This window comes from Cyprinus carpio, chromosome B25 (genome assembly GCF_018340385.1).
Source record: "Cyprinus carpio isolate SPL01 chromosome B25, ASM1834038v1, whole genome shotgun sequence".
Taxonomy (NCBI): Eukaryota; Metazoa; Chordata; class Actinopteri; order Cypriniformes; family Cyprinidae; genus Cyprinus; species Cyprinus carpio.
The window spans coordinates 5452398-5466505 of record NC_056621.1 but is presented as its reverse complement, the minus strand read 5'-3'; the positions used below and the strand labels follow the sequence as shown (position 1 = coordinate 5466505).

General features: G+C 33.3%; 1 protein-coding gene and 1 pseudogene across 1 annotated transcript; both read right to left on the bottom strand.

Annotated features, from left to right (window-relative positions):
• The window catches only part of LOC109045640, a 638390-nt pseudogene that overhangs the window by 49583 nt on the left and 574699 nt on the right, over positions 1-14108 (bottom strand).
• Positions 381-8365, bottom strand: LOC109068451 (guanine nucleotide-binding protein subunit beta-5a-like). The gene is made up of 11 exons (XM_042752709.1): positions 8117-8365; positions 7154-7290; positions 7009-7050; positions 5398-5474; positions 4405-4537; positions 4182-4325; positions 2921-3012; positions 2586-2634; positions 1738-1837; positions 903-1069; positions 381-829 (listed from the first exon to the last, which is right to left on the bottom strand). Exons 1-11 carry the CDS (start codon positions 8232-8234, stop codon positions 818-820), a joined length of 1071 nt encoding a protein of 356 aa, XP_042608643.1. The 5' UTR covers positions 8235-8365; the 3' UTR covers positions 381-817.

Sequence of the window (14108 nt, the reverse complement as noted above, 5' to 3'; positions counted from 1 at the left end):
ATAATTAACTAATCAATCAATCACACACATCAATCAATCAATCAATTCATTTAATTAATTCATTCATTCATTCATTCATTTATTTATTTATTTATTTATTTATTTATGTATTTATGCATTCATTCATTCATTCATTCATTCATTTATTTATTTATTTATTTATTAAATAAAACTGATCTAACAACAACAACTCCATGAAATGGACATTATGAAATAAAGAGACACCACATAAGTTTCAGCATGTAAAATCCATTTATTTGGTTTAGGTGTAGGGATATCTGCATGACAACCTATATGATATTATGGTATATACACACAGCAACAAAAAACAAATAACAACTACATAATAACAAAAACAGAACCAGACCAATAAAACTAAACGAGTAAACGAGCATAACTAAATCTGTTAGCTTGCATATCAGAAATAGTGTCCACTAAACAATCCTTCCTTTGTTTCACTCATTCACAACCTCAACCTCATGCACAGACCTAAACAACATGAAATACATTTGTATGTTTTAGATCAATGTTTCAGATAAATTATTTCTTGGATCAAAAGCTCACACACATTCATACGCATAAACTAGAACGCCAAAATAGAGGGGTACTGTAGTTGCTGTCATAGAAACAGAAGCCATGGATATCATCCAAGTCCATCCCATAATACCATGCTTACCATGTGTTGATTAGAGCTGGATGCACTACAGTCCCTCTGTATCATATACTCTACTGCACTCAACACACTATTACAGTCTGCGGGTAATCCTTGAATCCAGCTGCGGTGAGAAAAGTGAGACATCTGAGTTCCAGTCAACATTCAGGCCCAGATCTGGAGACAGACAGAACAAATGTGAGACTTTCATTACAACACCTGACAGACGAAGATATTTTTGTCCACTGACCCGTAATGTGTGATCCCAGGATCCCGAGCAGAACGCTGTTCCGTCTGGAGAAACTCGGAGGGTGCTAACTCTGTTCTCGTGTCCAAACAAGATGGACACGCGGGTGCCCTTTAAAACGTCCCACACGTTGATGGTGTAGTCATTGTAGCCTCCAAACAGCAGCCTCCCTGCATAGAAAAAACACAAGCTCCTTAAAAAAGCAAATCAATCTTGGTTATTCTGGTAAAGAAAAAGAAAAAAAAAAACACAGGTGTTATTTAACAAAACTGAATATTATGTTGCATTTGACAGTTCTGATTTAGAATTTTTGGAACTTGAATACTAAACATTTGAAATTTAACACAACTGTTAAATTGTCAGTTTTTTGGTTCTGAAACCTTAGACGGCAAATATCCAGTTTTTAAAAATACAGCTTCAAGTTTTCATGATGAAGAGGAAATTTGGGACATTAAATTCAATATTCTAAAATTCAATCCGCAGAAATTCTGATCATACAGAAAGTAGGTCAGAGAAGATGATCTCCGAAAATTCAAACCATTAGTAGTTTTCTGGCCATAAAAATATTCAGTTGTGTTAAATTCCAAATGTTTAATATTCAAGTAAAAAAAAAAAATCATGTTAAATGCCACATAATATTCACTTTTGTTAAATGACACTTTCATGACACTCAATACAAATTCAGTTAGTTTTGTCATATTATAAGCTCCACAGCTGTGCGCAGTACATTAAGGTGTACAGTACTGTTCCTAGGCCGTTGCTAGAGTATTCTAACTGGTTGTACAACATAAAATATTACTTGTAATATGTTAATATTTCAAAAAGTGTCAGTTTTTACCGCTGAGGGAGAAAACACACACAAGAACCAAACAAAAATCATCCCCTCTTAATAAAAGAAGCACCACCTCTCTGTCTGCCCTCAGGTCATAGAGACGACACTGTAAGTATCCAAAATAAAGTTAGAATTAAATTTTTTTTTTATTTTTTAACTACATTCAAAAGTACCTGTCAAAAGTTTGGAAACATTACAATTTTTACGTTTTTAATGAAGTTTCTTCTGCTCACCAAGCCTGCATTTTTGTGCTCGGAAATACAGTAAAAATAACTGTTTTCTATTTGAATATATTTTAAAATGTAATTTATTCCTGTGATCAAAGCTGAATTTACAGCATATAGAAATAGAAATAAATGCTTTTAATCAGCAAATATGCATTAAATTAATAAAAAAATGACAGTAAAAACATTAATAATTTTACAAAAGATTCTATTTAAAAAATGCTGCCCATTCTATTCATCACAAAATCCTAAAAAAAGGTTTCACAAAATATTATGCTGCAAATACAATAATAAGAAGATCCATTATTAATAACTGAGCACCAATAATAATTGAGCATTATAATTATTTATTAGAATTTATTCCTATAAAGGATCATGTGACGTATGAGACTGAAGTACTGTAATGATGCTGAAAATTCAGTTTTGCTGAATAATTAAGAATAAATTACATCTTAAAATATATTGAAATAGAAAATAGCTTTTTCAAATTGTGATAATATTTCTTAATATTACAGTTTTTACTATAATTTAGATCAGATAAATACAGCCTCGGCAAGGATAAGAGATTTCATTAAAAACATTCAAAAATTAAACTGCTTCCAAACTTTCACAAGATGGGCAAAGACTCACAGTAGCATCATCTGAGCCTGAAGCGAAAGCATCTCCGCTCGGATAGTACCTGCAGCGATAATAAAACATGAGCAGTCATGTGACTGTTTCACTCAGTAAACACTACTTGAAGGTGCTGCCAAAAACCCTTTTAAGACAAGTCAGATCAGCCGATGACCATATTAGCACTCTTCCGGGCCTATACAGTCTCTCGTGACATTTCGAGTGTTTACACAGACTATAAATATTGACCAGTGCTGTAAAGGCCTTAAATGTCACTCAGTCCACTTTGGGTTTTTTTTTTTTTTTTTTGCTTTGACAAAACCTGAAGGGAAAAGAGGCCTGAGGACACTTACCGCACACTGTTGATGTCTGATTCATGGGTCTCAAAAGACTGGATGCACTGTCCCGTGCGCATGTCCCACACACAAGCCTTCTTATCACAGCCCTGAGAGACGTGAGAACATGCGGGTCACTGCACAGGCATGTTAAAAGCTCTATTGTGCTGGTGTGTGTGATCTGTGCTGTGCTGTATTTGAGGATCTGTGCTGCTCGAGCCACAATCTGCTTCAGATGGTTTAGTCCAATTTAGTGAACTGGTTCAAATAGTTCAAAAGAATGATTTGCTCGCAAACCAGACATCTGTCTGGACCGTTTGCCTGAGGCTCTGGATTACAGGGAACACTGTTGTAAATAACGTTTAGTTTCTTGCACAGACTGATCATTTTGCTTCATAAGACCTCAATATGTTGTCATGAGCAACGGGTATTAATTTTGCGTTACTTGATGCCTCTTTTATTCTCAAAAAAGGCAGCCGCTGACTTGCATTTTTTCAGTTATCAAGGACCTACACCTACACATTGGATGCCCTGAGGGTATAGAAGCCCATTTCTACCAAATAATAAAAAAGGAAAGGAAATTGCGATTTTTTTTTTATCTCACAATTCTGACTGTTTTTCTCACAATTGCAAGTTTAAATCTCGCAATTCTGTCTTTTTTTCTCAAAAATTGCAAGATACAAACTCACAATTGTTTTTTTTCAGAATTGCGATATATGAACTAACAGTTGCGAGTTATAAAGTCAGATTTGTGAGATATAAACTCACAGTTCTGAATTTTTTTTCAGAATTGCATGATGTAAATTTGCAATTCTTAGAAAAAGTCACAATTCTGAGAAATAAATTCAGAATTGCAAGATATAAATGGACAATTCTGACTTTTTTTTCTCAGAATTGCGAGTTTCTATCTTGCACTTGTGACTATCTCTCATAAATCTGACTTTATAACATGCAATTGCGAGTTAAGTTAAAATTGTGAGATATAAACTTGCAATTCTGAGAATTTTTTTTCCCCCTCAGAATTGGACTTTACAACTCGCAATTGTGAGTTTTTATAATGCAATTCTGAGAAAAAAAAAAAAATCAGGAATTCAACATTGTTTTACACAATTCTGAGAAAAAAAGTCAATTAAAAATTAACAGCAAATTTTCATCTTTGAAAGTAAAGTAAATGGGGTCAATTAAGATCTCATGTTAACTCATAAGGTAATGCGTGACACTAGTTTGTCAATGGAGGGCTCGTGTGGCTTGTGTTTGGTATCAGCAGTTCAGTTCCCACCCCTGACACGAATGTGTTTCCGGTCTCAGAAGGGGCCAGATCCAGACACAGCACATCAGCCGCGTGTCCATGGAAGCTCTGCAGCATCTGACCGCTCTCTACATCCCAAAGAGCACACGTGCCGTCACCGCTAGACGTCAGGATCTAACGCAAATACAAAACACACCACAATCGGTCAAATGCAAAACACTGTTTCATTACTTCACCATGTATTCAAGCTTACCTGCATATCTGAATTAGTAAAGCAGCATGCGGACAAGTAGTTGGTGTGCATGGCCACTGATTTCTTCTTGGCAGCAAGGTTTTCATTCTTGTCCAGGGATAGAGGGTAGACAGAGCACTTATTGTCCAACCCACTGCGAAACAATGTATCAGTTAAAGGTGCAGTATGTAATATTGACAACTAGTGGTTGAAATGGGTACTGCAGTCCAAATTTAAAACATTGGAGAGAGTTGTTTCACCCACCACCGCTCATGCGGGTTGCCAGATTGAAGACGTGTAACAAGAGCAACTGACAGTGGAAGGTGAAGTTGAGGAGTTAATTTATCCCTGTTTTAATATTTCTTTGGTCACAGAGATTTTTAGATTAATTATAAGACTTTGTAGGTTGGGTAGAATCTGCTTGCTTCCATGACTGCATTACACTGTGTTTTCCGCCAACTTGGCAACCCAGGGTGTTGAAATCCGATTGGGTAAATTGGTAGAGTGGGCAGAGTCACACAGACCAAAACAAAAACAGACATTGTGACACAGAACGCACATTTCAAAGTATAATAACTGTCTGTAGAGTTGTTTTTCTGAGATGTGTTTCCTAAATATCTGCAAACATATCGTGCTATTTTTATGCTTTAGTACAGTGAAAAAAAAATTGATACATCACCTTTATATAAAGGAAACATAAAGATAAAAATAAAAACCAAACCAACACTAACACCATCTCCATCTTTTTATCCAGCAAGGAGTGGATGTTTTGTACTTAATAAAACTACAAAAAAAAATATTTAAACCTAATGACGTCTGCGCCAACTAGTGGCACTGAATTAAACTACAAAACAAAATATTGTTTCCTAAAAACTCCTAAAGCTTTCTAGTCTTTACACTGGTTGGAAAAGCATGAAGTTCCACCTCGAATTTATGCAGTTGGTTAAGCCTGATGTTTATTGCTCAAAGAAAGATATAATATTTAGTAAGAAGCCGGAGAACCTAGAGACTTACCCACAAGCCACTGCACATCCAGAGGGGGCGTAAGCACAGGCCATGACCCACGTGCAGGGCATAGTCACCGCATGCTCCTGTCAAAACATTTAATATATCAAAATATATTAAAAGCATGGTTATTACAGCTAAAATACAAAACCATAAAAATAAATAATGTGTTAAAAAATAAAAAATAAATAAGCAAACATATTTTATTTCAGCTAAATGGTAAGGCAATTATTTTCGTTTAGTCTACCTTGACGTATAAAATTAACTTAAACTAAATAAAAATAAATAAAAATATGCAAACTTAAGAGAAATAAAACCTAAGAGAAAAAATACAACACACAACAAAATTTCTAAAAATAAAATAAAATGCAAATATATGAATTAATTCCCAACAGTAAAAACTATGATAGTATGCAAATTACTGTACATTAAAATAACACTGATTATTACTCAAATTAAATAAAAAATCAATAAGTTTTAAAACGGAAGCTATAATAACTAAAAAATCAAAACAAAAAAAAAACATTATTAAAAACTAAACAAAACATACAGTACAGGTCAAAAGTTTGGAAACATTACTATTTTTAATGTTTTTGAAAGAAGTCTCTTCTGCTCATCAAGCCTGCATTTATTTGATCAAAAATACAGAAAAAACAGTAATGTTGTGAAATATTATTACAACTTAAAATAATAGTTTTCTATTTGAATATACTTTAAAAAAATAATTTATTCCTGTGATGCAAAGCTGAATTTTCAGCATCATTACTCCAGCCTTCAGTGTTCACATGTAACATCCAGTCTATCACATGATCATTTAGAAATCATTCTAATATTCTGATTTATTATGAGTGTTGGAAACAGTTCTGCTGTCTAATATATTTGATGAATAAAAGGTTAAAAAGAAACTGCATTTATTCAAAATAAAATAAAAAATCTAATAATATCTATTCTATAATATATTTTCTTTAATATCACTTTTTATCAATTTCAACACATCCTTGCTGAATAAAAGTATTGATTTTTATTTAAAAAAAAAGAAAGAAAAAAAAAAAATTACTGACCCCAAATTACTGACCAGTAGTGTATATTGTTATTACAAAATATTTATATTTTAAAAAACATAGCTTCTTTTTTTTTTTTTTTTTTTTTTTTATTCATCAAAGTATCCTAAAAAAGTATCACATGTTCGGAAAAATATTAAGCAGCAGAACTGTTTCCAACTTTGATAATGAATCATCATATTAGAATGATTTCTAAAGGATCATGTGATAATGATCCTAAAAATTCAGCTTTGCATCACAGAAATAAATGATAATTTAATGTATAATAAATTGAAGATCAATTATTTTAAATTGTAATAATATATCACAAATATTACATTTTTTTTTCTGTATTTTTGATCAAATAAATGCAGGCTTGATGAGCAGAAGAAACTTCTTTCAAAAACATTAAAAATAGTAATGTTTCCAAACTTTTGACCTGTACTGTAATTTTACAACAAACATATAACACGATTAGTAACTAATGTAATAGGTAAACTATGGGGGAGATGAAAAAGTATAGCATATAACCCTAGAAATCATAAAAAATCACTGTTTTGAAGTGTCAGGTTTATTTTACCTTATTTGTTGTAAAGGCATCCCATACAATCACCTTTCCATCCTAAAATACAGAAGAAAATTAAATAATTATTGATGATATTATTGCATCAATTGCCAAAATATATCAATACGTGATATATTTTATGTATGCTTTATAGACTGACCTGAGATGAGCTGACGATTCTCCTCTTGTCTTTACACCAGTCCATACACAGGACTTTATTTCCATGGCCTTTCAGGGTTCGTCTGGTCTTCATGACAAACTGACCCAAAGCCTCAATCTTCTCTGCCACTTGATGCACTGATCAAAAGGCCACAACATTTAGTTTATTTCCTGTTTTTATCCTTCATGAACATGCCTGCAGATTCCTACATTACTAACTTTTGGTGGCAGTAATAATTGCTTCTTATCAAACCGTTAGTGAACAAGCCTTTAAAAAAATGATAAATAATAAATGAACACACTAACAAAAGGTAATACATAAAAAATGTAAATACAATAGAAATACAAATAAATAAAATAAATGTAAAAAATCATAAATAATTATAATAATAAATGTACATATATATCACAACAAATATATATTTTTAAAAAGCTTAAAAAATTGAATGAAAATTCTCATTACGAAGTCATTTTTAGTAGTGTTACTGTTATTACAGTAATCAAAATATAGCTTAAATCAAATAAAATGTAAATGTTACATTAAAAACTTAGAATCAGAAATGTTACTTTGACAACTAAAAGAGATATTAAACAAACTAAAATTAAAATAAAACTGAAAATATAAAACTAAGAACGAATTCAAAATATTAATACTATAATAGCATATAAACAATACTAAATTACACATATTCTTGTAAAGACTGACTTGTTTCTAGGAATATCATAATGTGATGCTGAACGGAAAATAAAACGCTCCCTTGTCGCCATCATCATCATCACTATCATCATCATCATCATCATCATCATCATCATCGCCTAGTGAAACCTGATCAGTTTATCTAAATAGCTCCGATTTCCTCTTCAATCAGACTGACTGTAAACATCGCACTACAAAAGCCACAACCATGACACATACATACATCAACACACACACACACACACACACACACACACACGCTCTTACGCTCGACATCGTGCAGCTTGGCTCTCTCTTCCTCCAGCTTCGTCTTCAGCGTCTCGGATTCGGTTTTGAGCGTCGTCAGAGTGTCGCTGGGCTGCGAGGCCACCTCCTGCGCGGCCATTTCCACCAGAAACGCAAGATTCGCGGAGGAGAGGAGTGCTTTGATGGAGAGAGACGGAGGAGAGCCTGGAGACGGAGCGGAGCGGAGCGCACGGATGATGCGGCTGCTGTGACGTCATGAAGGACTCTCTCTCTCTCTCTCTCTCTCTCTCTCTCTCTCTCTCTCTCTCTCTCTCTCTCTCTCTCTCCTGCATCCGTCTGAGGCCCTAGAGAGACACTCGGATGTGCGTTATATATCCTCCTGATGATCAATATTTGAGCTTTCGACATCTGCAAGGGCTTCCTAAATAACAAAAAAAAAAATACTATCCCACAAATAATCGTGAAAAAAGATCACACAAGTCCCAAAAATAAAAGAAACCACAAAAAATATCAAACTAATAAAAAAAATATATATATATGCAAAAGCTTTTTTTTTATTTTCTAAGAAATATATATTTTTTTACTGTTATCATGTTTTTTTGTGTTTTATTGTGTTAGTTGGCTGTATTTTATTTCTTTTTTTTTTTTTTTAATCTAATCAAAATAACCCAACTGCAGTTTGATTGGGATTAATTGTAATGCACAATGAAAAAAAACATGATTTTTGAAAATTGTTAAAAAACGGGAGTTGTCTGTTTTTTGAAAATGAACTCTTCAATAGTTTATAACATATATACTAGTAGTATATATATATATATAAATAGTTATACAAATCAAAAGCTTGACAAAAAATATACTGTAAAAAAAATTCAAATAAAAATACAAATACTAAAAACAAAAACTACAAAAACAAAAAAAAAAAAAAAAAAACTCAAAAAAAAATTCAAATAAAACCTAATTCAGAATATTAAATCTATATATTAAATAACAAAAGTAAAACATGATGTAATAAACTTAATTGCAATTATAAAATATGTATCAGAGATGGTGATATATACTGGTGAAATGGTGAATTATACCCAACTTGTTTGAGGAATGCACCCTGTGAGACTGAGATTACTGACTGCTAGATTAGTTCTAGGGGTTTCCATCTCTAATCCTCTGAGGATTCTCCATCATAAATTTTGCATTTCCATGGCATATTATGAGAGCTATGGTGAAGTGCTAAGAGTGAAGAGAGGAGGACTCATTTGTGCAGTTGTGTTTATTGATTTCTGATTTATAAAAAATTCAACGGAAGACCAATTTGTGACAATAATTATTTAGGATTTACAAAATTGAACCAACTGAACATTTGAGGTTGGTTTGCGTTTTTGAAATATATATTAGGGTGTTTGTTAACAGCTGATCCTAAAAAAGCTATTCTAAAAGTAGTTATTCAAAATACATGCGGTCCAAATCTTTATAAATAAATCTAAGAATATACAAATGTTAGCATTAATGAGTTTATATTAGCAATTCGGCTACTGTGCAGTGTTTCCATGATGCATTCAGGCCAGCACAGACGCATCCTGATCCACTGGTCCTGATATCACTAAGGTCGGAGGTTAGAGGTCAGATGCGAGTGACAAAGCCCTGGGCACCTGTAGGAGCTTGTGGAGAGGAGCAGAAGAGGAAGGTGACCTGGAAGCGATACACTGAATCCATCATCAGCTGAGATGAGCCCTCGCGCTTCTACAGCAGCGCCTGTTACCATAGAGACAAAACAAGGGCCAATCAGATGATGCTCAGTTTAGTCAACGATTTGAGATCAAAAACCTTTATATCACCAATAAAAATTAAATGATGTAAAATGATTTTTTTTTTTTTTTTTTTTTTTTTTTTACAGAAACAAATACTTTTATTCAGCATTAAAGTGATCAAAAGTGAGAGTAAGTGACATTTATAACGGTACAAAACAAATTCTATTCATCTTACAATCTGAAAAAAAAATAATAAGTATCACAGTTTCCACAAAAATAGAAAGCAGCATAACTGTTTTCAACATTAATTATAGTAAGAAATGTTTCTTGAGCAGCAAATCAGTATATTATCATACTGACACTGAAGACTGGAGTAATGATGATGAAAATTCAGCTTTGATCACAGGAATAAATTACATTTTAAAATATATTCAAATAGAAAACAGTCATTTTAAATTGAAAAAAAATTTCACAATATTACAGTTTTTATTAAATTCTCATTCATATTTTTATTCATATTACTATATCTGTATTTATTCATGCAGCCTTGATGAGCAGAAGACTTCTTTTAAAAGCATTAAAAAATTATATCTATCTATCTATCTATCTATCTATCTATCTATCTATCTATATATCTATCTATATATCTATCTATCTGTTCGTCTATCTATCTATCTATCTATCTATCTATCTATCTATCTATCTTGCTGTCTGTCTGTCTGTCTATCATCTGTCAAACTAAATCTATCTATCTGTCTGTCTGTCTGTCTGTCTGTCTGTCTGTCTATCATCTGTCAAACTATCTATCTTATCTATCTCCGATCTATCTATCTATCTGTCTGTCTGTCTATCTATCTATCTATCTATATATCTATCTATCTGTCTTTCTGTCTGTCTGTCTGTCTGTCTATCATCTGTCAAACTATCTATCTATCTGTCTATATATCTATCTATCTGTCTGTCTATCTATCATCTGTCAAACTAACTATCTATCTATCTATCTATCTATCTATCTATCTGTCTGTCTGTCTGTCTGTCTGTCTGTCTGTCTGTCTGTCCTGTCTGTCTGTCGTCTGTCTATCTTTCTGTCTGTACTGTCTGTCTGTCTGTCTATCTAGTATATCTATCTATCTGTCTAGCTATCTGTCTTGCTTCTGTCTGTCTGTCTGTTCTGTCTGTCTGTCTGTCTGTCTGTCTTTCTGTCTATCTATCTATGCTATCTGATCTATCTATCTATCTGTCGATCTGTCTTTCTGTCTGTCTGTCTGTCTGGGTCTGTCTTTCTGTCTGTCTATCTATCTATCTATCTATCTATCTATCTATCTGTCTTTCTGTCTGTCTGTCTGTCTGTCTGTCTGTCTGTCTATCATCTGTCAAACTATCTATCTATCTGTCTGTCTGTCTGTCTATCTATCTGTCTATCTATCTATCTATCTATCTATCTATCTATCTATCTATCTGTCTGTCTGTCTGTCTGTCTGTCTGTCTGTCTATCTATCTATCTGTTTATCTATCTATCTATCTATCTATCTATCTATCTATCTGTCTGTCTGTCCCTCTGTCTGTCTGTCTATCTATCTATCTATCTATCTAGCTATCTATCTATCTGTCTGTCTGTCTGTCCTGTCTGTCTGTCTGTCTATCTATCTATCTATCTCTCTATCTGTCCTTCTGTCTGTCTGTCTGTCTGTCTGTCATCTCTGTCTGTCTGTCTGTCTGTCTATCATCTGTCAAACTATCTATCTATCTATCTATCTGTCTGTCTGTCTGTCTGTCTATCTATCTATCTATCTATCTATCTATCTATCGGTCTGTCTGTCTGTCTGTCTGTCTGTCTATCATCTGTCAAACTATCTATCTATCTGTCTGTCCTGTCCTGTCTATCTGTCTGTCTGCCAATCTATCTATCTGTCTATCTGTCTATCTGTCTGTCTGTCTGTCTATCTATCTATCTAGTTTAGAGTTGTTCTGTCTGTCTGTCTCTCTCTCTGTCTGTCTGTCTGTCTATCTATCTATCTATCTATCTGTCTGTCTGTCTGTCTGTCTGTCTGTCTGTCTGTCTATCTATCATCTGTCAAACTATCTATCTGTCTATCTATCTGTCTGTCTGTCTGTCTGTCTGTCTATCTATCTATCTATCTATCTATCTATCTATCTATCTATCTATCAATAAGTCATATCAATAACATTCCAATCTGGCAGTCCAATCAACTTTTTAAGTTAAAACGTAAATAAAAATTTAATATAATAATTTAACAACACAATACAACCATACAACAAACCCACCCATCCATCTTTCATATGTCAAGACAGAAATGTTTCAAAGTATACAATGCAAAAAAACTAAATCATCACCAATAAACCAATATCAACCCAAAATAAGAAAAAAAAAAAAATACATAAAATAAAATAAAATTCAAAGTCAAATAACATGTACAAAAACACTCACGCAGTCTTAACCCTTTAAACTCCAGCTGATTTGCACATGCACACATTTGGTAGAAGATGTGATAATTTCTCTCATTCTGTGACTGCAGGAGAAAAAAATGTAGATATTATGAGTTTTGACCTTTATTATATTGTTATTCTGTTGAATGTCATGCTCACAAACTATAAAAAAAATCATAAAAACTCAAAAAACAACCCAAAAATCACCCAAAAAATTTACAAAAAAATTATGTCACCAATTATGCACCAACTATTTTGTATCTTTTGTCGAATCTCAAATCAACATACTTTGCCAATCCACAGCTTGTTTTTCAATTCCCAATGTCTTTCTGCAAACACAAAATGTCCCCAAAAAACACATGTGCTACAAAAAAATACTTGCTATAGAAAGATATTTTATAAATTTGCAGTTAACTGTTGAAAAATGAGACCGTTTAAGGGTTAGTTCACCCCAAGATAAAAATTCTGTCATTACATTTTTTCTCAGTCGTTTTGGTACATTTCTCGAATTATCGTTGACATTTGCAAAACAGTAAGTGCATTTCTCAAAACAACTCGTACAAATAGCAAAACACCATGGATTACCTACAAAAGCCAGTCTCTTGCCAAAATCCTTAGTTCATCTCTCAAAATAACATATCTGTGTCAATGACATGTCAGTGGCCATCAGAATGACAAGTCTCTGTGTCACTGTGTATGGATAAGACAGTCAAATTGCTTATTCATGTTGTTAATATAACAGTGTACTCTGGAGGGATGTTCTGATGTAAACTATGGCAACATTTTGGATGACAGTTACTGTATTGAACTGTATGCCATATGGTTATGTATGTCATATATCCATTTTATCAAAAGTACAAATTTACACATTACTGTACATTACACATGTGCGATGTTGATTGAAAGAGACTGGATAGAATTCCTACACTTTTTTTTACACTTTTACCAGTGGTCTGACCAAAAAAATAATAATAATAATAATAATAAAAACTTTACAGTGTCATTGTGATATAGTAAATGAAAAAGAAATATGGGCACAAAGATGAAAATAAAAAATAAGTCCCTGTCATAATTTGTGTTGTCCTCTGTCTATATTGCTTTCCAACTGAAGATTGTTGGGGCAAAATGTAAATCAACTCTCATCAGACATTTAGAGACAGGCTCACTCTCAATGTTTATAATTAAAAGAAAGCTTTTATTCTTTGCAAAGAAGTCAACAGTCATACAGAACACAGGTCGCTGTAGAGTATGGCAACAATTTGGATGACCCATTACTGTACTGAACAGTAGGCATATGGTTAATGTATTCATATATGCATTTCAAAAGTAACAAAATGTACACAGTAACTGGATGTGGATCTTGCAATGAAAGAGACTGGACAGCATTCCTTACACTTTTTTTTTTTGTTAACACTTGTACAGTGGTCTGACCAGAAAACAAAAAACAAAATTCATAATAATAATAATAATCTGTTTTCCTCCCAGGTGTCTCCCTTCTGCACCAACAGGAAAACGGCTCCGGTGGACCACCTGTTGCCGATACAAAGTACTCCACTTTAGGCCCTAAACCCATCTCTCACTGTGTCCACGACAGCAGTCCGAAGAAAACACATGCATATATGTGCATGCAGACGCACTGTAACAATGTTGGGGTCGTCACTACAACACTCCCCCCCTTTAAGCATCTTACCCATGTGATGGGCACTAAAACAGAAAACAATTTTAAGTTACTACTTTGTCAAACTTTCACTACACTCTTAACATTTATGGCGCTGCAGCTCTGTGAAGCCAAGACGTGCGAACCATAACTCTGCTGTTAATAT

Excerpts from the sequence above, each read along its gene's own strand:
- LOC109068451 (XM_042752709.1), bottom strand. The coding sequence starts at position 8,234 with ATGGCCGCGCAGGAGGTGGCCTCGCAGCCCAGCGACACTCTGACGACG. Across the intron at positions 7,291-8,116 it reads CAAGCTGCACGATGTCGAGC|TGCATCAAGTGGCAGAGAAG; the intron begins GTAAGAGCGTGT and ends CCTTTTGATCAG. Across the intron at positions 2,635-2,920 it reads TCAGACATCAACAGTGTGCG|GTACTATCCGAGCGGAGATG; the intron begins GTAAGTGTCCTC and ends TTATCGCTGCAG.